Genomic DNA, 27,070 nt, shown 5'->3' with positions numbered 1-27,070 from the left:
CAGCGGGGAGCTCAGCGCTGTGTGTAAATGTCACAGTGGGTTCTTTATATTTTTAGTTTGGGACAATTAGCAGGAATTATTATGCAGAATTAGCCTGTGAATCTCTGCTTTAACCCAAATACAATTACAGTAATAATGTGTAAATAAGGAAAAGCTGCATTTTTGCTGTACCAAGACATCCTGTTGTATGAATTTAGTTGTTTCAGTTTTTAAGATGGCACTCTTTTATTTATACAACAATTTGCTGTTGTGTAACTGTGATAAGACAGCGCCCACATCAGCACCAGCCTAAAAGTCTAAAAATGGCATCAACCGCCCAACCAGCAACCAGCTATCAGCGTATCGATGAATTTAAAAGGCTCGCCAGCCATTTGTGTCAGTGCAGTTAGGGGAGGACCCCCCCCGGGGGCTTCGCCTGGAGGATCTGGTGACCTATTTCAGGATCCATAACGTGGTCCAAGTCCGCTCTCTGTGCAGCCGGCCTCCTCTCCTGACCACCACCACCAGCCCCTCCCACGCCGGGGCTCAGATCACCATGGGAACAATGACATCAGCGTGGGGTGTGCCAGGACAGCATCTACGCCTCTGATGAGATCGGAGGCTGAAACTAAAGAGAAGGGAAAGAAAGCATGCAGGCAGTGAGAGGAGGGAATAAATGTGAGCCGTCAGTTTGATTTCAGTTCACTCGTAAATTGTCTGGGAGGAGGAAATTCAGTTTCCAACCTGAAAACTCACTAACAACATCTCAAATCCAATAATACCAATCGATTCATCACTAATATGTAATTTAATTTACAAGCAGAAGTTGGTTGCTAATAGCTTAAGAAAGAAATGGATTGACTGTTACTGCTTCTTTTACTGGAGTGCAATAATGGTAGTTTATATGAATAATTTATAATGATGATAATATTGGATTATCATTGTCGTTACACTATTTAATTTTGAGTTATACAGAAGTATAATGCACTACAGCAATATTTGCTAACAGCTGATTACTTGTGAGGCAGAGCGGCGCTGTGTCGGTCATAGACATCATCTCACACTCATCTGGACGCTTGCAGCAGACCTCCTGAATACTCATCCTTCAGAAAAGCCCTTTGAGTCACACTGTGTAGATAAAAGTGGACGTAAATCCCACTTTCTCCATCCTTATGATGAAATGACAGGACGTAACTTGTTATTGGCACGGTGTAAGCGTTGCTTATTTCAGATGTTTTGGCACGGTGAGATGTTTCGGAAGACTTCTGAAGCCTTGTTAGTTCCCAGTGCGCCTATACTGCTGTTATTACGGTACTTAATCTGCAAGGAGTGGAGTCAGCCCCACACCTCGGATTAACATGGGCGTGTGTTTTCGCGCGCGCGTCACCTCTCGCCATGCCGCTGTTCGCCATATACACAGTCCATTCACACTTCAATGGCAGCGTTTATTACACGTCAATCCCTTCGCATGTCTTGCTGAATCAACGAAACATAATCCGCCCGTCTGCTGCTGCTCAGGAGGAAGTCTCTGGATTCTGGGTTCACGGCAACCTTGAGTGTCCTACTTTCATCGTAGAGGCTTCTGTTGAGTGTGACAGTTACCCATCATCCACTGCAACGCACCACACAGTGTCTGTGTTTATCTGGCTATATTCTAACAATACTGTGCTTTGATGAAGCTTTGAATGCCTTTTAATATTGCAGGAAATATCACTTTCATGCCAACTTTGACCTTTCTTGTTGTCTCTGAAACTGCTATATCCCCTTGAAATATCGTAAATTATTATGATAGAAATGATAGGATACAGGAGAGAAAGAGGAATTAAGGATTAAATAAGGATTATTATAACGAGTATGAATTCAAAATGACAAAACACAGCATTTCTAAGGACATTTTCGGCAGTATAGCCTCCACAATTGTATGTATAAATAATATTCAGAGCTAAAATGTTACTATAAACTGTCCCATCAATGATAAGGATGTACCTAAAACCAGAGACCAGGCTCACACACACACTTACAGACAGACACACTCGGGACGCTCACACAGAGGATTAAGGCCAGGTTGGCGCACTGAGACGGGCTGCCAGAGATTCCATCCTCCCTCTAAATGGATGGTGACATTCCGATGTGAGCGCCGCTCCACGGAGGCGTGATGAGTGACCCAGATTGGGGTGCGGTTGGTGGAGAGGGGTGGGGGTCGGATTAGGGATGGGGTGGAGTCGGCATAGGAGAGGGACACTGGAAGGTAGAGCGAAGTGCGGCAGGAGGACTGCGAGACAAAAGAGCCTCAGGCCCACCACCACACCTTCTCTCTTGTCTCCTGCTGGCATGCTCAGTGCAAGACTTCAATCCCGAGACGTAACGGGACTTGACAGTCCTTCTTTGACTCCCAGTGCTGTTGATTTAACCCTTTGAAGAGTCGGATGCCGTGGTGGTTCACATGCTGTGCAGTTGTGCTGAGCTTTAGCCTTCCTGAAAGTCAAACATGATTTAGTAGTTTTTGGAATCTCTAGAAAAGATATTGTGATGACCTTGTTTCTATCAAAGTGTCCGAGCTTTAGCAAAGGTGTTGTGGGTTATTTTAGGGTAGAAGAGGAGGTTGTTTTTTCCTGATGTCACTCTAAATGGAACCAGAGATTACTTCTTGTCTGCAGGCGATTGCCACATCAGTGTTTTAATTAGGTTTTCCTGCACATAAAAGCAGTATTTTGATGTACTTTGTCAGCTAGCCACAAAACGTTTGCAGGCTGACCCTAATAGTAAATTGTATTGTGTCTTCAGATGAGAGGAGAGAGGGGGAAAAAGCACAATTTTCCATCAGTGCAGTGTATATTTTATAAAGACCGTCTGCTTCTTTGGTGGTGTTATATTTGGAAAGATGCCCGTTACTCACTTTACCCTTTTCTGTCTAACACAATACGACTGGAAAACAGCTCAAAGGGAGCGATGGGAGAGGGCGATGTCGGATCACGTTAACCGCAGGAGGATGACAAGGTGTGCCTGGAGAGCACGGTCCTACAGGGTGGGCAAACTCAGATATCATGACATGTGTTCAGTATCTAATGTTACCAGTGTTTAAATTTAAAGGTAGAGGATAAGTCCATTTTAAAAGGTCTTAGACTTGGTGTGAATGCATTAAGAGTTTGTAATTTACAGTAATGATGTTGAATTAAAACTCTTTTCTCTGCATAGTGATGTAACAGGACGGGTTTCACATGGGTACAACTAATATAACTCACCACCCATCCCACCAGTTTTCCTGCAGCCGCTTTGTGGTTCTTGGTATTCTACAGTCTGCTGATAGGGGAGGCATTCAAATACAAAAACATCAGCATAGACAACAAGCCAACACATAATAAAAGAGGTATTTGCAGTAGATCTGGAGTGTAATGCGTTTGAATTTGAAAAGGAAAGGTGTTTTGTGTTTTTCTCTGCAATTAAGTACCTTTTTATCAAAAGACAAAACAAAGGATTTATGTAAGCAGCCAAGGTTTATGCCATCCTTTCGTAGGGACAATGTGCCAATGCATAGCATTGCCAAAACAGCAGCTCAATGCAGTTCTGAACCACCGTCAGCACCAGTTTTCTTGCTTAGCAACAGCTGAGACTAGACTCGCCTCTGACTGAACCCTGCGCTGAGGCCAAGCTGTCTCAGACAGTTTGGCCCGATACCTTTAGGTGTCAGCAGGCTTTTCTTCTCCTCTCCTCGCCTCTCTTCTTCTTTTCTCGGTTCTGTTCCTCACGTCTGCAGCAGACATCAGCCCCGGTCGCTGTGAGCCTGTCGTCATGCAGCGCTGCAGAGAAGGGAGAAGGAGGGAGGAGGGAGGCGAGACAAATGAGAGCGGGAGGCACTATTTCACAAAGTTTCACACATGTCAGGCCTGATGCTTGATTTGTTTGTCTCAGCAGGGTGGAAATCCTTAGTTAGATCTTCAATTTCTCTCAATTTTCAAAGAATAGAAAATTATTTCTTCAGTTTTGCCAGACAAAAAGCAGCTAATGTCCTCGGTCTCAGTGATCATTTGTTATGATGAAATTAGCTGCAGCTGATGATAATGATGCAATTTAGCAAAGCTCCCAGGCAAGGGAGGGCCCCCTGCTAATCTTGTTTATAAAGCAAGGGTAAAAAAAGGCTTTTATTAGGGTACGTGCTTGATTACAGTGTGGATACTTGACTGGGGCGAAGTCTTTTGTTCTTATAAATGGTGGGAAAGTGCTTGTTGCGCTGTAGTGCTGTCTGAAAGGGGGCAAGCCTCTCAAACCCATCTGCCGGACCCCCATAAGATCTGTTCTGGTTGCCATGGTAACAGCCTCCTCATCGAGGATGAGGGGATAGAAAGGGTGTGTTCTCATGCTCCCCCCCCTTCGACCATTTCATGAGCTTCCTGCTGCAGTGCACCTTAACATCTGTGTCTTTGACGCATCATATATTCTGGATTAATACGCAGTTTGTTTAAGATGTTGTGTTTATGAAGCTCACCTCTTTAGCGTTTAGCATCAAATTTTGAAGACACATGCAGGTGATGGCCTCATGCTAACAGAAACAAACATTTGGGAGCCACATTTAGGACGGCTTTGGGAGTCACATCCACTGTTAAAGTACAATTTGAAAAAAACAAATAGAATAGAGTAGAAACAGCTATTTTGTCAGTCTGTTCTTTCTGTCTCAGCACGTGGATGCTGAGACAAAGACCAGCCGGTGTGCGAGCAGTGTAGCACCTCACTCCCTCTGGTGGCGGATCTGTAATCTTCACCATGCAGCGTGAATCCTGTACCACAGTCAGCTGAGATGAGATATTTATTTTTTACTCCTCTCTTATGCTCTCTCTCTCTCTCTCTCTCTCTCTCTCTCTCTCTCTCTCTCTCTCTCTCTCTCTCTCTCTCCCGTCACTTGCTCCAACAGGTGACCTGTCCCCTCCCCGGTGTCCCAGCAGGCAGGCATGGCAGACGGTCGGCAGCCAGACGAGCACTGGGCCTCTAACGGCCAGGAGAACGGCGAGAATGGCTACTCCGCCTACAGCTCTACCTACAGGGAGAATGGATACCACGGCGGGGCAGCTGCACATCCCGGAGCGACAGGTAGGAACGCAGACACGGTGTGTTTGTGAGTGTGTTTGTGTGTGTGTGTGTGTGTGTGTGTGTGCGTGTGCAAGCATGTGACTACAGCACCGGGTCAATAACATTGATTAGACAGCCTACACATACTGCCAAATGGGTCTGGGTAAATGTGATTGGTTCCATGGTGCCAGGCATGAGCAGTCAATCCACAAAAAGGCACGTGTTTCACATTTAATTAAAGGAGTACTGAACTTCACCAAGCTGCTGTGGACAATGCTTTGGTCCCCCAAGACACCTGGTAGAGGGCATCTGGATCCTTTTCTGGAAGTCGACCAGAAAGCTCCATGACTTCTAGTTGGAAATACTCCAAGCTTTGATTAAAACGTGAAGGACAGGGGAGGTATCTTGCAATAAAGCCATTTTATTTTATAGTGTTGCACGTTGAAGAAGTTTGCCTTTCAGAAACATGCTTGTTTTAAGGTTTTTACTCTTAAAGGTTACTAAATCTCACTAACAAAATATATATCATAGTAATGATATTATAACTTGGAAACAAAGGCAGCAGATTTATGGCAAAACGCTAATATTTTTGACTGACATGTGTGCAAAGTGATCAGTCCAGCTTAAAGGAAAAAAAGAGAGAAATGGGGAAAGATAAAGGAATTTGAAGAAGAGAAAAACATAAAGGGGAAATTAGATGAAAAGAGGATTTTGCTCCCTATTAGGTCATGCTTATGTCCAAGCATGCTGTGTCAATGTGCATGTGTACATCTGGGGGAACTCTTAATCTTTTTTTTACAGTAAATTCAATGTAAATAGTAAATTTGTCAATGTCTTTTGATATTTTATGGTTGATTCTGATTATTGAGCCAGTATAATCTGACACAGTATATGTTTGTTTGTTTTTTTGACAATATACAACGTCTGAGGTAAGTTGGTGCTCAAGATGCATCCATCTGCACTTGACATTGAGTAAAAGGCCCGACCGGCCACTAATCAAATCCTAGAGGAGCATGAGATTCATCAAACAAACACACGCAACGAACATTGTTCCAAACTCAAAGGGAGGCCGCCCACAGAGATAAGGTCAGCAGAGTTATTAGTTTTTCATTTCCTTCCTCCCATCCATGTCTTGTCTTCCCGGTGTTGTCTCTCTCTCTCTCTCTCTCTCTCTCTCTCTCTCTCTCTCTCTCTCTCTCTCTCTCTCTCTCTCTCTCTCTCTCCCTTCACAGTGGATGACTCAGCCAATTTGCCTCCCTCCCCTCCCCCCTCTCCATCCGCTGAGCAGATTGGGCCCGTGGCACAAGGTACACCCACTCACACTTGTAACCACTCAGACCATTCAGGGTGAGAGTGTGAATGGTTGTGAGAGTGGTAAAACATATAGCGAACATCTCCAGGATTTCAAGTTCTCATTGCAGCCACTGGCATGATTAGAAAAACTCCTCCTCTTCTTCTTCTGGTCCCTTTAATATCAGGGTCCTCTGTCGCCTTGCATGTCAGCTGATCGTTAAATCACCTTTTAAGAAGTCTGCAGCATGTGCCACACTGTCCTGTCTTTGCCTACACTTTGGTCCATTTTAACAATATCAGTTCAATATTAGTTTTCTAACAGAATATGATTGGCCCTGGATGCCAGGACTAGACAACCCAAGCATCCTTCCTCCCTTTACGCTGTAGTACGTAGCCTGCCACCGGAGCCCTTCATCTCACTAGTCTGCTTTCTCCTCAGAACATCTCCTCTGTTGCTCATTGTGTCTGCTGATTTTCTCAAGGAGTAAATCACAGATTGGCTTTCAGCTCTTTGCTCACAGAGAACAGCACCGTCTGCTTTCTGATCACTTCCTTCTTGCATGCGGCATGCAATCACAAAAGCGCAGTCCCATTCTAGTACATGTTTATGACTAATGCCAGTTATTCATTAATAAACAGAACTAATCATAAGGGCACTTTCACGAGCCAACATTTAATCCGTTTTGATCGAGCTCTGAGACTGGAGACTCGGATAAGCCAAACAGACTATGGCTTGTGGAAGCACCCTAACAATATTTTTCTCATACTTTTAAATATTTCTTCATTAAAATGGGATATATTCTTGGAAAACCAAACGACTAAATGCATCCACGTCAGGGTTAAAATATGTTATATACAACTGTAGTACGACGCTCGGACCATTATTTCTAAACCAAATGTGTAAACTCTGAAGAGTATATTTTCAAAATTCATGTTAAATATGAATAGATCAAGACTAAGATAGAAGGTGTGTTAATTGCATCCCATGCATCTCCATCAGAGCTGAAAGTAACCCATGTAACCCCAAGCTTTGTTGTCCTCCATGTCTCATCTATGTGTCCCCCTCCCCTGCTCAAAGAAGATAAAGTAGAAGTTGTCAGTCAACAGCAGGATGAGGAGGAGGAGGCTCCAGAGGAGCCCCACAGTTACCAGGAGGAAGTGGCATGTAAGGAGCCTGGAGACTTGCTCTTAGAGCAGACAGATTATTTACCAGAGCCCCAGGCTTTGGGCTTTCAGCAAGCCCAGACACCTGAGGTCCTCAATGGAGGAAGTCATCAAAGTGAACACAGCCCATCACAAAAAGGTGTGTGTGGTTTCTATTGGGTTTTATTCGCGTACCTACAGTTTGTGTGAGTGTACTGTATGTGTGAGCAACTGTACATCCTTCCTCTTTGAAAGCGTGTTGGAGTGAATGTCTTTTACCTATTACCTTTTTTGCATGATCCTCTTTTAATGGGTGCTCAATATTTTCCACTCTTGATTTATAACTTGTGATGCGACTCAGGCTTTGCCGCCAACCTTTCTGCAGCTTTGTTGCTCTTAAATCCTTAAGCTTCTGCTTCAGTACCTGAAGTTGCCATGTGCAAAATGATGTGACATAGCATTTTGATTTTGTGCTTTGTCATGCAAAACATAACCATTTGCTTTTCATTGGAGTGCGATTAGAACACCTGATCAACCATATTGTAGTTGATCAGTTCTGCACTTTTGTATTGCCAGCTACATTGCAAATGCAAATGTCACTGTCTATACTGTCAAGTGTCACTAGTATTAGTTGTCTGTATATTTTTATGTGGGTTTTGCTGGAATATTGTGTGCAAGAAGGTGTTTCTGAGGACACCCACCTGTATGGGAGCTTAATGAAGCAATCTTGGATGTATTTGAAGTCTGTTCTATTTCACTTTCTTTGAGTTTCAATGTTGTTTTCATTTCATTTCAAGGCAAAGGATAATTCTGTTTTCCTATTGTTACTAAGGACACACTTTAGGCATTACATAACACCCTCATTGGACATGTATCACCATCCTTATTATCACTAAGGTTAATTAAATTAAGAACATACCCTGAATACATGTACTTCCAAGCAGTGTAAAGATTAATCCACCTCCACAGTGTTCCTGTACTTGCTGTAGAAACCGTAATGACACCATTAACACTCAATTACATTCACAAAAAAAATGTTAATATCAGGTTGACCATGTTTTGTCAATCTTTGTGTATTGCAATAGGAATTCAATATATTTGTGTAGATTTATTTCTTGCCATCTAACATCATGCAACTCATTCCTTCATTCCAGTTCTGCACGCTATCTTAGGTGCTGTGACCCCCTCTGTGCTGTTATGGCCTGCTGCAAAATACACTGTGCTGTGTGTTTTGCTTGATGGAGAGCTACTCTATCTATGTGCAGAAGGCCTCGGCTTGACTGTATTGGCTAGCTTTTGTGGATGCTTCAAGCAAAGCTTTTAGCTAATAGGACTTTGTACAAAGTTGTACAGTATCCTTCACACTCACAGCCCAGCCAGAAGAATGTGTCAGTAAGGAATCTTGTGAGTCTACTATGAAAGAAGATGAACCTCAAGTGGCGTCGCTACAAGAGACACGGTTGGCTGTTGAAAGAGCAACACCTGAAGGTGCAGAGCTCGCCTTGGTTGAACCTCCCCCTCCCTCTGTGAAAGAGAAAGAGCTCTCTGACACCTCCTCAATTGAGCAGGGTGACCAAGAGAGACAGGATGTAGTAGAAGAGGCTGCTGAGAGCCACCTGCTTGTAGAGACCAAAGAAAAAGAAGCAAAACAATTTCTACTGACAGAAGAGTTATCAAATCTTAAGGAGGACAACAAAGAGGGAGATATCTTACCAAGCAAATCAGGAGCCCCTATGAATGAAAGCAAGGAAAATCCAGAGACGGTTGAGGGGATAAACAAGGAGGGCCAAGATAGTGGCACTGACATTGAGTTGCATGAGATGCCAGTGACTGACATTCAAAAAGAGGACCAAAAGCAAGAAGCAGTCGGGTCAAGTCCAGAACCTGTCACAAAGTTGAAAGAGACGTCAGATATTTTACACGAGTTTGGAGCAAAAACCTACTTTGAGACGTCCTCAAAAAGCCGCGAAGAGGAGTCATCACAAACCCAGAGCTATTACGAGCTCAACACAGCAGCAGAGAAAATGTTAAGTGAGGACACTAAAAGCATTGTGCAACTCGGGGAACAACAGGAGAGGCCAGCCAAAATATCTCCTGATAAGATGTCACTTGAACAAAGAAGCCTCTCCCTGAACATTACAGTTGGATCTTCGACAGGACAAATAGGGAAGGGAGAGAAGTCAATGACCTTGTGTCCAATCAGTGGAAGCTTTGATGAATCTGAGGTTTACCCTTTACCTCCATCTGTGGAGAGCCAACACCAATTTCCTCCAGCTGTCTCCATTACCCCAACTACCCCTGATTCACCTCCAGAGACAAAGGCAGACAAGCCTTTCCCTTCTGATAAGCACAAATGTCTTGAACATTCAGGCAGTCTCTCTGAAATGTTGGACCTGGCTGGAGATCTGCCGCGGCCATCATTAGAGAGGAGGGAGCTTGACCACATGAGGCGAAAGTCCGTGCCCTCCAATGTATCAGCTCTGATGGGGAGTTCTTTGGCCAAGCTTGCCTTGGGAGATCAAACCTCCAGAGTGGTAGGAGGGGAAAACCAACTGGAGGAACTGGGCTACTGTGTCTTCAATGAGTACTCAGGGCCCATGCCTTCTCCTGCCGATGTACCTAGTCCTGGAGACTCTCCGCACCAGCGTTTCCCTTCAATGGAAAGTGAAGTTGAGGAGGAGCTTGGAGACACGGAAGTTGAAGGAATTCAACATAAAGATCATGAAGGAATTATCCCAGAGATTTCTCAAAAAACTGTGTCCGAAAAGAAAGATTCACCAGTCAAAGGTACCATGATTCTTGAGAGGGCCGTGACAAGTGGAGTAAAACCCGATCGTCTAAGAATCCCATTGACGTCTTCAAAAGACAGATTGACTGAGTTTCGTTTGGAGAGTGGCCTGCCTGGTGACATAAAGATCCAAGCAATTCCTGAGGTAGACATTGAAAAAGACCCCTCCAGAGAGGCTTCTCCCATCCCACCAGACAGCTCCTTTACTTTCACTCCGTTGGAAACTGGAAGCAAGGTTCCCCCAACTCCCACCACCCCAAAATCCCCAAATGATACACCCTCAGAAACCCAAATGACTGAAGAGAAGGCAGCGAATGATGTCCGATCAGAGGTTAAAGCAGAGAATGATCAAGAGTCTGAGAGGTTTGATAAGAAACAGACAGAGTTAGACAAAGAAATGCATACATCTGAGCAGGAGGATTCAGAAGAAAGAGGGGATGAATCAGAAATGGCAAACATACCTTCAGCATCATCTCAGTCTTTAGGAGAGAGCACAGAAAAAGATGACAAGAAGATTCAAAGTGAGCGTGGGACACCTACAAGATTAGAAAGAATTGAAAGGCAAGAGACCTCAAAAGCTGGTCAGGATTTAAGCACTGAAAAACCATTACATGAGAAAGATGACCAAATCCAGTTACAGGAGGTGGCTAAAGGCACACCAAAACCACATATAACCTCCCCTGTCATCATCATACCCCAAGCACAAGTAGAGGAAGAAGCAGATGAAGAGGATGATATTGAGATTGCTGAAGAGCCTCAAGAGGTAATGGAGGAAGATGAAGTGCCTGAGAGTCCAATCAAGGTGAGGCTGACAGTAGGCGATCAGATGGCGGAAGACAATCCTAAGTCTGGCGCAGAAGACTGGAGTCACAGTGTGCAAAACAGTGATGATGGGGACCCTGCGACTGACAGTTCGCACTTGTCTCCATGCTCTGATCATGATCTACCACTGCTACCGGATGAAGGTGGCAGAGATGATTGGATAGGGAAGGATAAAGAAGAAGACGCACATATAAGTATGGATGAAGGGACGAAAGAGGAGGGCGAGGTGGTAAAGACAGACCAAACAGTGGAGGAGCAAGTGGAGGAAGTTGGTTCTGATGGGGTAGGCGAAGAGAAAGAGATGAAAACAACAGAGGATGAGGGGGAGGAGAGGATGCATGAAGAGGAGAAAGATATTGAGATTGGTCAAGAGGTGGAAGAGACCAGTCAGGCAGCTAACGATGAAACCACCATGGACGTCTCCCTCCTAGATACAGACAGTGGCTGGATGGACTCACAAGGTACCCCGAGCTTGCAAAATTAATCACAAGTAAAATAAATGTTTAAGACACTTAATGTATTTTTTAATACCGAAAACTAGCTTACACCACAAAGCTTGTTTGCGAGTAAATCTTAGTGTGTCTTCTGTACTAAGCTAGCTCCCGGCTAGCTAGGAATGTGGAGAATTAGTCCTCTTTTAATCCCTCTCCACTGCAGATGATGACAAAAGTATCATGACTGAGCAAATCGAAGCCCTTCCTCAGGTCCAGAGTCCTACCACTACACCTGTGGTGGACAGACCCGCTAAACGGGCCCCTGGCAGAGGAAGGGGCCATCCTGGCACCACTGAGAGTAAAGTGTCCCGCAAAGTACCCAGCCACCATCCATCAAGAGAGGAGATGAAGAAGAAAAAAGGTTCCAATTCTGTATTCAAGAAGTGTTGTTCAGCTTAAAGCAAATTATGTACTTTTGTATCTTGTATTATATTGATGTTAAGCACAGATTTAGCCTCTTTACAGTACATTTAACCAAGATTTGCATGTTGGTATAATCCTGTCTCTCCTCTTTGCTAGTAACCGTGAGGAGGGCTGACCAGATAAAGGTGTCAGCCCTCCAAAGTCGTTCTCCATCTCGAAAGAGTGTAGCCAAAGCGGCAGCCAGACATCCTAGGCCCGCTCTGCTTCACGGCTCTGCTAGACGCAAGGCCACAGGTGAACAGTCTTCACCGGAAATCAGTGCTGTGGATAGAGAGAGTGTAAACAAATTCTAATGTAGACCCTACACCTTTCAGTCCATTCTTTTTTTTACTGGCTTAATTGGAACATATACGTAAAAATAACAGAAACAAGAATTACTAAATTTCATGAGACCTGACAAATGATGATTTCTCTATTTTACCAGATTCAATTGAGTCAAAGCTTGAACATTTTTAATTGTTGCTACAAACATACAATAACAGGTGTTTTATTGACTTTACTCTCTCTCTCTATCAATGGCTGTTTGACGAATCACACAGGTGCAATGTAGCTGGCAAACATCATGTGCTGCGGTCTTTTTTTAAATCAGCTCAACTGCTTTGTCTTTTTTTTTCTTCTCATTTTGTCAAAAAAGGAGTATTATTTACTCCTGCTTGGCCTCATATTCACGTTTATTTCTGCTCACTGATGCCTCTGTAATTTGCAATTGCAACTCTGGTTTCATTCTTTTTCCGATCGAAATGGCTGCATGTCGGGGGTTGTGTGTTTGGTCAGCTGCTGTGAAAAGGTCTTTGAATGTAGAGTGAGTAAAATGATTTCCGACGTTTACGTTTGTACTGTATTCAGAGTGCATTTATGGATGTGTGTGTTTGCTGTGTGCGAAAAGTCACATTCTCAAATGTGTCTCCCTTATTGGATTACATCGATCATTACAGATGAACCCTTTTTTTCCAGGTATGGAAAGCCACCAGCCCCTCAGTGTGGCCCACCAGTCCAGGGAGAGGACCACTGTAAGTACTATCAGCACTATCATGACACACGAGCAATCACGTGCACACTCGCTTTATTTTAAATGTATGCCTATTAATTATTAATGGTTATTAGTATTTAGCATTTTAGTTGTGTTAATATGAATGCAGCAGTGAATACATCATCTTCAAGCATATTGGAGGAAATACTAGACCCTGCAGTACACACACTGCTAACATTTAACGGGATGAGGTTATTCCCAGTGGTTCTTTGTTCATTATCTCTCACACACATCAGTTCAATATTGTCGCGTCTCTCTCTGTTCAGAGAGACGCGACAACAGCATATAACTCTGTGTAATGGGACTTGTTGTTTTCTTCCTTTTTTTTTAATGTCTGCATGTTATTTCTCTCTATGTGCACGTTCATTTTGTCTTGCATGCCTGTCCTTGTGCCAGTCTCGACAGAGAAAATCTGTGAGTATAGAAATCAAATAAAGAGTAGGCAGACAGTCATGGTCAGGTTTTACTATTCTACCGACGCGTATAATGTGCAGTACAGGGGCCCCTTTAGAAATATCTTGAACTCCATCTTTCACCTTTCACCTAAACGTTTCATTATGTTTCACCTCTTTTGAATAAACATCTCCATCCATTCTAGGCTTCTCTTAAAAAAACATCATCCCTTGTGTGTGTTGATCATTCCGTATCATGATTTCTAAATTTTTTTCTTGGGTGCTGTGCAGATTGTTTTGTACTGTAAGCTGTCGGTGTTTTGAATCTCAGTTTGGTCCACTCCATCCCATCTCACGTCTTCGTCTCTCCATCTGCTTGTCACCTCTGCCTCACATCCCTGCATGCTTTCCTGCCTCTTGCCGCGGCTTTTCGGTCCAGAGCCCCACGAGGGCCGTTCTGTTAAAGATGGCAGTTCAGCGCCGGGGAACCGATTACCCGCCCCCCCGGCCCGACTCTGCCTGTAGCCTTAAACGGAGCCCCCTGGTGCAGGCGGAGCTCAATGAGGCCCGTCCCTCCTCTGCATGCTCCCGCCTGTCCCCTCTGCCACACAAATGGGCAGAGAAGGTAAAATGAAAAGAAAACAGGGATTGACAGGGAGCTTTAACCGGTGAGCGAGCTCGGGCATTAACTCCACAGTGTGTGTTTGTTCAGGAGAGAGCATACCGCAGCCCAGAGAAGAGGTCGTCTCTGCCCAGGCCGGCCAAATCTCTGACACGCCACATCCCTGCTGCTGAACAAGAAGACAGCACCCCCTCCAGGCCAACCTGTAAGAACACACACACACACACACACACACACACACACACACACACACACACACACACACACACACACACACACACACGACTACAAAACAGACTCTTCAAGCTTGTTTGCCTCCTAAAATGAACTCCTCTTACACAGCAGATTGCCTCTTTAATCTCTTACACTTATACTGTGACTCTCCTCAATCACTTTCTTTTGAATGATTTTATTAAATTCTAACTCCAAACCACATTGTTTCCCCTCACATCCTTGTTCACTCTTCCCCTTTTGCCTCCTTGTCCTTTTGCCGCTCCCCTCTCAAAAGCGATCCAGTCCAGAGCGGACAACAGGTCTGGAAGAGCCCCTGGTATGGCAGGTAGACCACCTAGTAGCTCCCGTTAGACCCATCACACCCTGCTCATCGACATGTGACACCTGGGCATTAGTGTAAAGGGGTTTTTGTCGTGGTTTTGTTTTTTTAGACTCCAAAATAAGGACTTATGTACAGAAGCGAGCAGCATCCATTAACTAGGCATTCATTCATTCATCTCGGTCACACATTATTCTAGAAGGTGTCTGCAGTGTTTATAAAGTCTTAAAATGATTTATTATTCAAGTCTCCTTACAATGCATTCTACACTTAATACATAACAGGGTTGCAAGATGCAAAGCGTTCCTGATTTGCCGTATCTGTCTAAACATCAATTTCCTGCACATTTGCAGTTAAAAGACCTTTATTTTCCAATCAGAAATAGGGCGAATTTGCAAGCTTGTTTATGCAGTTTTGTTCCCAAATTTGTCTTGATATAATATTTTTTTAAATGTGTTAAATTTGGCTTTGTAAAACCTGCCGTAACTTTATCAGTGGAACCGGTGGGATCCGTAACAACAGGTTGCTACTTCCTGTTTTTTATGGCAACAAGCCACCAGCGTTTAATTAATTCAGTTGCCTTAGTGTGCTTTCACGACTTCCTTGTCAAACAGTTTTGTTTGACCTGGGTTGTTTGTTTTGTGGAAACGGACAGCAGAGCAGTGCTGACAGTTCCATGACAACCACATGAAGGGTCACTCCAATCCACCTGTTGCTCCATTGTCTTTCTCTTTTTCCCCATCTTCCTTTCTTCCTCTTTTCTCTTCGTCCAAAGTGTTTCTGCCCAGGACGGGTTTTCTTTCATTCCACGTCTCTCCTCCTCCCTCTTTCTCCTCTTCGTCCTTGTAATCCAGACACATATCTCTTCCTCTCTCAAGGTACAGACTCTGCACGTTCCCGATCAGTCCGCAGCGGGGCCTCCACCCCCGGCTCCACCGCCGTCACGCCCGGCACACCCCCCACCTACTCCTGCCGCACCCCCGGCTCTCGCACGCCCGGCAGCCACACGCCAAAGTCCTTCAGTGTCCTCCAGGAGAAGAAAGTGGCGGTGATCCGAACCCCGCCCAAGTCGCCGTCCTCCGCCCAGCGGCAGCTGAAGGTTCTCAATCAGCCCCTGCCTGACCTGAAGAATGTAAAGTCCAAGATCGGGTCCACCTCCAACCTCAAGCACCAGCCGAAAGGCGGACAGGTAACCGGCCCTGTCGAGGTCCAACCGAGTCGAATCTGCAGTCTGCAGGATTTTAAACAGAATACTTTTGTCACAGGGAACCTTCACAGCACACAGAAACAGACACATCTCTTGATTTATACAAAACGGTCTGCAGCACGGAGAGAGATTTACTGAGATATGTATTTACCTGACATCAAAGTTTATGATTTCTGAATAATGAAGTCATTCAAACGGTCAAATGTCATGCACTTACCTGGTTCTGCCACATGGGGGCAGTAAAGAACAAAGCTATACTGTAACTACAAAATACTATACTGCAAATCAAGGAAGATTTAGTTTTTGTAACTTCTAATAGTATGAGTAATATATATTATTTTGAGAATAGCTCTTGCACCTTTGTTTAATGTAGCTGTGCAACATGAATATCCATGACTGTGCTGTTATAAGAAAAGAATAATAACACGTAAAAAGACAGATGCAACAAACATGGACATTGAAAAGCAAAATGGATTATTTAATCAAACTTTTACTTATTATTAGAAATGGGTTGATGAGTTGATGCATGTTTAATTTGTGATTCCACTGCAAAGTGTCTATTATCAGAGTATAGGGACATTTGTCACATCTCTCTCCTTCTCTGTCTCCCTCTGAGTTGAAGACATATCGTAAAATATCTCCCTTCACATCCTCACCATCACTCACTGCCGTCACTTCCTCTGACTGTCCTCTCCCTGTCTGCCGTCCTCTCCGTCATCAGCTGCCTCCGGCCTCCTCAGCCGACTTTCCCTTTGTCTTCCTCCTCCTTATGTCTCGCAAATTTCTCTTTACCGAAGAAGGATGTCAAACCGGCTTCAGCCGTTAGTCTGAGCAGCAGATATAAAACGGCTATTCTCTTAAGAACGTCCCTTAAGAGCAGTCAACCTGCAGAATCATTTGCCCTGGGGATCAGCCTTCCGTCGTCGCTGTGGAGGATTTTCCCTCCGGCTCTCGGTATTAATAATTGCAAGCGGAAGGAATTACTTATTGAGAAGTTGCATCAAGAATAGAATGAAAATATATCACCTCACATCACTTTGAACCTGAAAAAGAGTTTGATTTCTCATTCTACTGAACGAATTGCGTGATAATAAAAATATGTCAATAGAGGTGCAAGTTGAAGTTCCCTTGCATCACCACTGAATAATGTCACCTGAGAATATTATTACGTGCACACTCCTCTAGTAATTATTATTTAATACCCTGGATGAAAATGAAAAGAAGTGCATGCACACAATGCTTCTCTCATCTTCGTCTATGAGGTGTAACAGATGTGTGGTCGACGAATAGACCGCGATTTTTTTAATCACATAGCCGAGGCAGCAGACAGTCTCGATGTTCCCGGAGTATTGCAGAGGTGAGACTTTTCATTAACGCCAGGGGAGTGTGGAGGAAGGAGGCCGCTTCTTCTCTCCTCTTTGGGGAGATATGTGAGAAATGTTTAATGAGGCTGGGTGACGCACGGCTGGGATGAGCAGCACTGATGCTTAATGTCATTCTATTTTGACATTCAAAGGCCTTTTTCACAATAAAACATGGCATTTGCACAGAAAAGCTGCTAGAATGAAAAATGAGAGTGTAGCCTCAGTGTTTTGACTTGATTTTGTTGTTACAACATTGTCATTTTGGGTGATTTTTGTCCGCTACCTTAACACAGACATATTAATAATTAAATAAAGCTGTTGCATAATGTAGGGTTATTGAATGATCTGTTAATTATAATCCATCATCAAAATAGTTGATCAATAAATTAACTACTCGTTTCAACTCCAGTATAATAGATTTTAAAATATACACATTCTTAGTTTGACTAGATCATTGTGTGTGTGTGTGTGTGTGTGTGTGTGTGTGTGTGTGTGTGTGTGTGTGTGTGTGTGTGTGTGTGTGTGTGTGTGTGTGTGTGTGTGTTAGAGGAAGAGCTGTCAAGAGAATCCAGGTCAAGTGAGTGACCTGACTTGGCTTGCTGTCGGGTCTCTTGTGTGTTTTCCTCTGAACCTCTTTCTCCTTTATGTTCTCCCTCTCCCTGTGTTCACCTTTTTACTCTTTTAATAACAGAGTAGGCCTTTTTTAAAAATTGTTTTTATTTTACAAAACCACACAGAATGGCGCACAAAGCAGAAATACTGTCATTGGTTGTTTGAATCACAAGTGAGCTTCGGCTGTTATATATACACAGTATATATCTCTGTGTCCCTGTTTATTTATTTCATTGCTTGTCTGTTTGTTTTCAGTTCGTAGGTTTAGATGTTGATGACCACCTCTGTTACCTTTTGCCTTTTTGATGTAGCATCAGTCTAAAAAGCATTCAGCCAGAAAAAGGTTTTTAGCTCTTGGGTTTAACTGGCCAATGACATTATTTGCACCTCCAGAACAGCAATAAAATCACTTCTATCCTCACAGCTCAGTTTATCAGCACGTGTATTGTAAATGCATGTGAAGACACATGGATCCCACACTGATCGAAATGAGGCACATGTAGTGTTTTCCTTTTCTGAATTCGATTTTGTTTTAGGTTAAAATTTCACACGAGACGCTGGACTTCAGTCATGTTCAGTCAAAATGCCGCTCCAAGGATAATCTGAAGCACTCGCCCAAAGGAGGCAATGTATGTACGCCTTTCTCTTCTCTTTCTCTTTTGTTCTTCTCTTTCTTCCTCTTTTCAGCTGGGGCTGTCGTAGCACTCTCTCGTGCTGCTTTTATGTGTCCACCCATCTGTTTGTCTGTTTCAGTCAAGACTAAGAGGGGTTTATATCCAAAGTGTCATACAAATGTTACTACTTTGTCAACCAAGAAGTAAAGTTCCCAACTTGCCAAGTGGTATTTCATCTTTGTATTTTGTGCCATCCGTGTATTTCTCGTCTTGTGTAATATAGAGGATGTTGCACTTGGGAATCAAACTGTTTCAGATAAGCTTCAGACTGTAAGAGCTCTATTCAAAGCAGGGGCGAGTTCAAGACTCGATGGATTACAGCGCTGAAAGTGCCGCTTCATGTTGTCTTTATCCCCGCGTAAAGATGAAACTCCGTCTATAAAAAGGCTTCAGTTAGTTTTTTCTGTGCTCTAGATCAGCTGAAATTCAAATTCCCCAGCGCTGAAGTGAGGCAGATTGATGGGTCGTGGATTTAAAATTGGGACACTTTTACAGGATTATTTTGAGCAGAAAAGGGAGGAGGGGGGGGGGTTGTTAAGCTCCGCCCATCCAGTCATGCCCTCAATGTTTGCTGTTTGTATTAAAGAAAGGTCACCCTGTCATTCCCAGGTCATGATTCCAAGTGTTAAACTGGACTTTAGCCACGTTCAGGCTAAATGTGGCTCCCTGGACAAACTCCAGCACGCAGCAGGCGGCGGAAACGTGAGTAACTGCAACAAAAATCAACACGTAATGTAAACACTCCTTTACAACATGCAGGGTTGTCTCTGTATCTTTTTGACATTGTTTGCACTAATTGGACAATAAAGTTTAATTGAAGCACCTGCTCCATGTAGCGTCACACAGTGGCGGTGTTGCGTCTGCTCGCTTTCATGTCAACCTCTCTCCAGGGATCCGACATCGGCAACACTGTGTCTCCTGATTGACTTAATCGCACATTTCTTTTTCCACCACGAAATATATACGTCCGCTTTGTCCTCACTGCATTTTACTTGCTGTAGCTCCCTCAACTTCTTCAGGTAAAGATATGTTAATATGTGCTTTGTGCTGCTGCCCCACAGGTCCAAATCCAGACCAAGAAGATCGACTTGAGCCACATCACCGCCAAATGTGGCTCCATGTCCAACATCCGTCACAGACCAGGTACGGCACTCATTTAGCTTTGATTAGGGAAACATGTACAACATGCAATAATATCACTTTGTCAAGGATAAAAACTAAGTATTTGGTACTTCAAAGATGGCGATATGACCCCTAAGACTTCTGAAAGGGTGTGGAAAACCAAAGACCAACCATTTTGACAAGCACAGTGTCCTTTCTGTGCACTGCGGTGTGCACACTTGGATTCTTTCTTTGCTCAGGAGAAGCCTGGAGGGCGAGCGATGCCCTGTGGGTTTGATGCTTTTCTTCTCCTTCTGCCCTGTTCCCAGGGGGAGGTCATGTGCGCATTGAGAATGTGAAGCTGGACTTTAAAGACAAGGCCGCTGCCAAAGTCGGCTCTCTGGGCAACTCCAGCCACACTCCTGGAGGGGGGAATGTTATGGTAAAAAAAAAAAAAAAACGAAGCACACAAATACAGTATTCTGTTTCTGTAGAAATAAAGAGGAGAAAACAGACCTTTATTTTTTTTTCTGCACCCGCCAGATCGAGAGCCACAAGCTGTCCTTCCGGGAATCAGCCAAAGCTCGGGTGGATCACGGCGCAGAAATCGTCATCACGCACACCCCCGGGGTCGAGACGGGCGGCACTTCCCCGCGCCTGTCCTCCTCCGGCAGCATCAACATCCTGGATACGCCCCAGCTCTCCACGCTGGCCCAGGATGTCACCGCTGCCCTGGCCAAGCAGGGCTTATGAGCGGGCTGCCCCCGCTTAGGATACCCTCCAGAATCTGCACCATCACACCTCTACCCCATCAATCTCATTCACTCATAAGCATCCAAGTGTTCTCCCATGGTCCTTCACTGCAACATGACCCCCACACACTTGACCCCACAGGTTCTACAGTTGTAGGTGATCGACTGTCTCGTCCATCAACGACCCTTCCGGCCCTTCCAGTGGGATTTTCCAAACTCAAGGATTATTTCTCATTCCCGTCCTCAAATGGGACACGCCCCGTCACTGTTTTTGTTTTTCATTTATTTTCCTTCACTCAAATATGGACTTTTCTTCATTTTGTTCTAGATAGGCTGAATGCTAAGGTTTGAGTGGACGTGTTTGTCTGAGAAGGCATCGAAGGTTTTACGATTGTACAGTGATTTTTAGCGTGAAAAGCATCACATTCCACTCGTATGGGGATAAACGGTAAGGTGAACTGTTGCATAATGTTCATTCAGAATTAATATGGTACTGAGTGCAAGAAATAGCTACTAGATACTAGACGCTAGTCTTAAAGCTGTGTGAGAGACTTAACTTCCAGAAACATGGCTTGTAACTGTACCTGCAGATGAATGGCTGAAGAGCATGTCTGCTAAGATGTGACATGGTTTCTTTGTTTGTTCGTTGGTTGGTTTTAATCTCATGATTTCCTGATATGTGCTGAATTGTTTGAGCAATTGTTATGTTTTCTTTTTATATATGTCACTGTAGTGGAAGTTGTTCCAGTTTTGTATGTTCCCTGCAGCTACACTGGCTTATTAGCACTTAAATGTGAATAACCACTGCAGTTATGTCGAGTCAAGCGCTAAAAGCCTAAGCTTTCCAATCGATTTTTTTATTTTTTTTCTGCAAACCAATGGGCTGCACTTTTTTGTTTGATTTTACATTAGCTCTGTGATTTTTATTAGGCTACAACAATGCTGTTATGCTGGCATGGCAAATACATGATGAATAAATTAGATCTTTTTGGAGCAATTGTAAACCTTTCAGTGTGAGTGTAAACGGCCAGGATGCGTCCTAGTGTCTCTACTTTAAGATCCCCAAACCGCCCCTCATGCTCATGTGATCTTCCTCCTTTTGCAGAGACTGGGTTGTACACTGTATTTGAAGTTTGTTTCAAAAGTAGAAAAAAAATGAAGTTTTTAAACATTCCATTAAAAGAGCAGCTACCTGGCCCTTTAGTGCGATCGAACCAGTAACTTCACAGGAAATGAAAGCCGAAACAAAGGAGGAATGAAGAATGGGACTAACCCCCAACTTGCAGCTGTTAGAATTCATTATTAAAAAAAAAGAATAAAAAACAAAACTGTTCTAGCATATTCTCTGCTCACCATTGTGAAACTCCTCTGCCCCCCTTTTCCTCCTCCCCTGGTGTCAGTTACCCCTCAAGTGTTTTTCTGTGCTTCCTATATTCTTGCTTCCCCCTCTTCTCTAGCCCCTCTTTGCCTGTGTAAGTGTATTTAAAAGACCTTGTAGATGTGTGCACTCTTTCCGATGTTTGAGACATACTGATGACAAATGCTCCTACAGGATGACGACAACAGAAATAAAGAAAATAAAAACTGATTCATGCTAGTTTTTGTATGAATTCTCCAAAAAATTACCAGTTTATCTCCAGCGTGCATTTTTTTAATATAGTCTAGAGAAAAGCAAATATTTTGGTTGTGCATGGTAAAATGTTTTGTCATTGTCTATTTAGATTCATCACTTTTATTGTGGAAAAACATCTATTTGTGTACATAAATACACTCATGTGGGGGGTGCTAACATTTATTGTCATGAATATTTTTGCTTTTCTGCATTAACATAGTGATAAGTGGGGGACCTGATGTAATAGTTGTGCTTTATGTTTTTATTTGCGTGCAACAGCGCCCCATACGGTCACGCTTTACGACTTCCAGGTGGCAGGTGGCCACAATTTAGCATATTTACCACACACGGTGCAGCCTTAGACTTTAAAGTAAGTTAAACAAGATACCACGTGTTTGTTAGAGAGGTTCAGAGGAACTGGAAGGCGAATTTTGTTACTTCTGGACAAAGCCAGTCTTCACTGTTTGCCCGTTTCTATTTGTGCTAAACTAAGTTAGCCGACAGTTGGTGGTAGCTAACGCTAGCTTCATATTTAGCGCACAGGCACGAGAGTTGTAGAAGCTAACTGTTGGTTAGAAAGACAGTAAATACGCTTATTTCGACCATTTTTTTTTCACAGTGGTCTGTTAGAGAATAATAAAAAACCTTATGGAAACGAGTCAGTAGAGTAGCGTGTCTTTTACAGCCCACCCCCACTTGTTATTAAACAACCTGTTGACATTCAATTGGAGGATTATGCCCCATGTCAATGCACCATCCGGGTGCCATTCAACGCGTGGTTACAGGCGTTTGTGTTTCAGTCAAACGCTCTGTCATTTTCTTTAATGAAGAAGGCAGAAAACATCTGGCGCAGCCGCACACTGCGTCTTTAAGCTCCGCCGCCAAATAAATTAGCACGCCGATCAACTGTCGCTGTCCGGTGAGGGAGGTGCTGAAATCCGAGCGCTCTCCTTTTTTCTCTCTCTCTCTCTCTCTCTCTCTCTCTCTCTCTCTCTCTCTCTCTCTCTCTCTCTCTCTCTCTCTCTCTCTCTCTCTCCCCTCTCTCTCTCTCTCTCTCTATTGCCGCCGACCGACCGACCGACACTTGCAGCCATTTTACGCAGGACGAACCCAATCATGTCGTGAGCGAAGCTCGCTGGTCACCTGGGCAGAGCCAGCAGCAGCAGCAGCAGCAGCACCCGCAGCCGCCGCCGTGCGCGCGTCCCGGTGGTCGCGAGCAGGCAGGTCCGGCCAAAATGGTGAAGAGGAAAAGCCTGGACGACAACGAGCCGGAGTGCGGGAAAGGAATACCGTTCCCCATCCAGACCTTCCTATGGAGGCAAACCAGGTTGGTGTGTGCTTCAGTGGAAATTGATAACAGGTGTTTGCCATTGCCGAGAATAAGGAGGATCAAGGATTTGACAGCAGCTGTGTCATACATATAAAGCCACCTGCATTGTTGTCCTGTTAAGCTCAAAATAGATGCATTGCCTTATTATAATTCAACCCCTGAATGGATAGTCTGAGTGTGTCATTGAATGTTGTAAATGGAGGGAGGTGGAGTGTCAACTGTGAATGGAGACAGATGCAGAATGCATGATGTCACACCTGTAAAGCAAATATAGAAAGTGGGGCAAAGAAAACAAGTGGTCTGTGGATCAGCTGCTGTGAAATGACGGCTCCTGTTTGTGCAAAATGTCCTGTGCAGTATGTTTCGTTAGAAATACGATTTAAAATAGGGGATTTAATGGTGTAACCTACATTTATCATTTTTTAAAATGTTATATAAGCGTGTTTTTTTGTGTTTCTCAGTGCATTTCTGCGTCCAAAGTTGGGAAAACAGTATGAAGCATCTTGTGTGGTAAGTTCTTTCATAATGCCGTGTGTGGGGAAATAATCGCTCCATTCCCAGTAATCTGTTTTTACCTTAATGCACCTGCAAATCAAGTGGGCTCTTGATTTTACATTTAGCAAATTAGTTTTTCCTCTTGCTTCCTCCCATTAACCAGGAGCCAGACCTCTGTAAACTCATATCCATAATGACGCTTCTCCAGATCCCTTTGGATCTAAACAGAGATGCCTCTGTCTCTCCCACGGGCATCGCCTTGCTTGGGGCCATACGGGGGCATTTAGACAGGCAAAGAAAGAGGCTTTAGTTCCTGGCTGATGTCTCTTTCTCTCCTTTTCTCTGGCTGCCTCCCCAGTCCTTTGAGCGGGTGCTGGTGGAGAATAAGCTCCACGGGCTGTCGCCTGCCCTGTCAGAGGCCATCCAGAGCATCTCCCGCTGGGAGCTCGTCCAGGCGGCCCTGCCTCATGTACTCCACTGCACCTCCATCTTGCTGTCGAACAGGAACAGGCTGGGTGAGGACACGCAACACACACATTACCTCCGCTTTAGGTATTGAGGTGACAGCCTCATCCAGGTTATCCTCATTCAACAAAACACTAAAGTGATTCTTCTTTCAGCCACAGGGCAGCTACAGAACTGCCTGACTTACAGTACATCTAAAATATTTCTTAAGGCCCAGGTTGATGTCTTCATATTGCTTGTGTTATTTGTGTTATAATTTATTCAGTTTACAAGCGCAGAAGACAAAAAAAAGCATTAAAACCTCTCATTTAGAAAGCTTGAACAAGGTAATGTTTTGCTTGAAACTGACTTCCACTCCCCTTCAATTATCTGTCGTGCTGTATTGCATCTGTTGGATCATGGGGATACGCCTTCACAATGTCAGCAAAAAATATGACAATGCATTGTGACAATATTCAATTAGATTGTATATTTTCTTTAGGTCTACAAAATCAGTTATAAAGTACCATATGCACTAAAACTCACCCCTTAATGCCGGCCATTCTCTTCCTCACCCTGACCTCCGACAGGCCACCAGGACAAGCTGGGCGTAGCCGAGACCAAGCTGCTCCACACGCTGCACTGGATGCTGCTGGACGCTGCCCAGGAGTGCAACCACGAGCCCAGCCTGAGCCACGGCTGGTCGGGGGGCAGCAGCAGCAGCGCCTTCCTCCAGCCGGTGGGCAACCAGGGTTCGTCCCCGGGGGCTCCCGGCTCGTGCTCCGGCTCTGCCCTGGGGGGGTCGGGTCCCCAGCACAGCGGCTCCCTGCTGGAGGAGGACGAGCACACTCGTACCAAGCTGTTCCACAAGAGCATGGCCACGGTGGAGCTGTTTGTGTTCCTGTTCGCTCCGCTTATTCATCGGATAAAGGTCCGTACCTGGAGATACAAATGCCTTGGAATACACCAATATACAGGATCAATTCCATCCACTGTAGCTGTACAGTTGTATTCTTTTCTGCTGTGAAAATAATTCATTCTCAGTGAAATTGTTTGTGAAGATATTTAGCAGCAGTTTTATTCAGCCTGTCCCATATCAAACCCTCCAACACACACAGTGTCACCCTCTGGCTATCGATGTGTGTGTACAAACTGATGCAAGGGTCAGGTTACAATACTCCTGGGATTGCACTGTTTCCCAACTGAACAATCAATGACTGTATCTCATGTAAGTGATCACATCATAATTGCAGTGCACTTTGGAATAATCCAACAAGATAAATCAAAAGCATTTCAAGTCATAAAATGTGTTTCATCCTACAAGTTGCTTCTTACATTGATTGGATGATGATTGGATGGTTGAGAAGAAGGGCTAAATGTGCAAAAACCGCCTCCTGTATAAATGAGATTCCAAATATATAATTTGTTTTCAAGGAGTCGGACCTGACCTTTCGATTGGCCAGCGGTCTGGTGATATGGCAGCCAATGTGGGAGCACCGGCAGCCTGACATCTCTGCCTTTACTGCCCTCATCAAACCAGTCAGAAACATCGTGACAGGTGGAGAAACAAATCCTCACAGCCATCAAGATCCCTTGTAAAAGTGGATCTACTTTGTTTGTTCATAATTACGACGTGTAATCTGCTACGCCTGTCTCAACAGCAAAGAGGAACTCCCCAGTCAACAACCAGTGCAGCCCCTGTGGATCTGGCAACCCGGGTCCCATGGTGAGTGAGCGCTTTAAGCCCAGATCATGTCTGATTCAGCGTCTCGTGTTGATTGAATGTGTTCAGGAAGTGAGTGTGAGGCGTCTTCCCTTCCCCCCCCTTTCAACATCCCCCAGAGGCTGGCTGCTAATATTCATTAGCGCCAGCCATCCGGGAGCATTAGCGCGGTTAGCCAGGGTCATGACGGAAACCTCCCTCCAACCTCAGAGCCTTTAATTATCAGGTCTTTCCTGTTTATCCACCCATCTGCAGTATCCGTCCATCTCTCCCCCTCACCCACAGGGCTTCCAGGTGGTTTGCGAAGCGGCCCAATCAGATTCCTCCTCCCCCGCGGCTGGAGAGCGGAGCTGTCGTCGCGGTAACTCGGTCGAGAAAGGTGGCCCTTCCCAACAACCCCCACCGGTGAAAGGCCCCTCCAAGAAAAAGTGAGCGCCCGTGAATCAATGTAACCTCAAGAGGCTGGGAGAAAGGTAGCACTTGGTCATGTGTGGTGTGTATTGATTTTTTATTCAGGACTTATCTTCACTGCCCATTCAGGCTTGCTGTTAAGCAGGAAGGAGGTGGAGATGTCATTTTTTCTGTGGTCGGAACAAGAAGGGAAAATTATTAACAGTTTGTAGAAAAGTGCTGCAACGGCTTTTAATATAGTTTGTCTTTTTGGGGGTTTTGGCAAAGTGTAATAATGAGCTGTTAACTCAAGTCAGGTTTACTCATATAGACAAAAATCTGCAATAGTGCAGAATAGGACACTATCTATCCTGGATTTAGATAAATAAATACATGGAATAAACCTCAGCAAGAGCAACAGGAGGTAAAAACACTACAATATACTAGGAATCAGAAAACATATTTATATTATACCACCAAGAATAGCAATGTAGCAGAGCTACACAAAAAACATGAACCTCAATCAAAAGTACATATTTCCCAAAGAGTACAGAGATAATAATGATTGAAATGTTTCAAGTGCATCAAAAATATCTGGATATATTTGGATTATAACACACTTGCATTAATCCCCATTAAACCCTTGTGATTTGGTTTTGACTGTGTAGCTGTTTGACAACAAGCGCTTGCAGTCCGCACAGAAGAGGGCGAGACCTGTTTCTGCTTCACACAGTCTGAATAAACTGCACCCGAAATGTGTGTTGTA

The 27,070-nt window shown here is 44.3% G+C and overlaps 2 protein-coding genes across 20 annotated transcripts in view; both read left to right on the top strand.

The window, feature by feature from the left end:
• LOC137878843 (microtubule-associated protein 2-like) overlaps positions 1 to 21,898 on the top strand; it is a 42,349-nt gene extending 20,451 nt beyond the window's left edge. For 2 of the 3 annotated variants that reach the window (XM_068719275.1, XM_068719273.1), the window contains 13 exons: positions 4,886 to 5,061; positions 6,273 to 6,347; positions 8,848 to 11,547; positions 11,744 to 11,941; positions 12,100 to 12,237; positions 12,958 to 13,013; positions 14,138 to 14,252; positions 15,479 to 15,789; positions 18,320 to 18,412; positions 19,067 to 19,159; positions 19,519 to 19,600; positions 19,888 to 20,000; positions 20,102 to 21,898. In XM_068719275.1, coding sequence (XP_068575376.1) covers positions 4,923 to 5,061; positions 6,273 to 6,347; positions 8,848 to 11,547; positions 11,744 to 11,941; positions 12,100 to 12,237; positions 12,958 to 13,013; positions 14,138 to 14,252; positions 15,479 to 15,789; positions 18,320 to 18,412; positions 19,067 to 19,159; positions 19,519 to 19,600; positions 19,888 to 20,000; positions 20,102 to 20,311 — 4,323 coding nt within the window. In that variant the 5' untranslated portion in view covers positions 4,886 to 4,922 and the 3' untranslated portion in view covers positions 20,312 to 21,898. The remainder of the gene's footprint in view (positions 1 to 4,885; positions 5,062 to 6,272; positions 6,348 to 8,847; positions 11,548 to 11,743; positions 11,942 to 12,099; positions 12,238 to 12,957; positions 13,014 to 14,137; positions 14,253 to 15,478; positions 15,790 to 18,319; positions 18,413 to 19,066; positions 19,160 to 19,518; positions 19,601 to 19,887; positions 20,001 to 20,101) is intronic. The other variant, XM_068719276.1, reaches the window with a different exon arrangement.
• A 1,073-nt stretch (positions 21,899 to 22,971) lies between these two features.
• LOC137878887 (protein unc-80 homolog) overlaps positions 22,972 to 27,070 on the top strand; it is a 38,906-nt gene continuing 34,807 nt past the window's right edge. For 16 of the 17 annotated variants that reach the window (XM_068719373.1, XM_068719374.1, XM_068719372.1 and 13 more), the window contains exons 1-7: positions 22,972 to 23,249; positions 23,714 to 23,762; positions 24,106 to 24,262; positions 24,782 to 25,122; positions 25,626 to 25,749; positions 25,853 to 25,917; positions 26,200 to 26,342. In XM_068719373.1, the coding sequence (XP_068575474.1) occupies positions 23,158 to 23,249; positions 23,714 to 23,762; positions 24,106 to 24,262; positions 24,782 to 25,122; positions 25,626 to 25,749; positions 25,853 to 25,917; positions 26,200 to 26,342 (971 nt within the window). In that variant the 5' untranslated portion in view covers positions 22,972 to 23,157. The remainder of the gene's footprint in view (positions 23,250 to 23,713; positions 23,763 to 24,105; positions 24,263 to 24,781; positions 25,123 to 25,625; positions 25,750 to 25,852; positions 25,918 to 26,199; positions 26,343 to 27,070) is intronic. The other variant, XM_068719361.1, reaches the window with a different exon arrangement.

The sequence above is a fragment of the Cebidichthys violaceus genome, unplaced genomic scaffold, assembly GCF_023349555.1.
Source record: "Cebidichthys violaceus isolate CVI_PGR_0920_01 unplaced genomic scaffold, fCebVio1.0.p SCAF_24, whole genome shotgun sequence".
In the NCBI taxonomy this organism is placed as follows: Eukaryota; Metazoa; Chordata; class Actinopteri; order Perciformes; family Stichaeidae; genus Cebidichthys; species Cebidichthys violaceus.
This window is presented reverse-complemented; position numbering and strand designations above follow the sequence as displayed.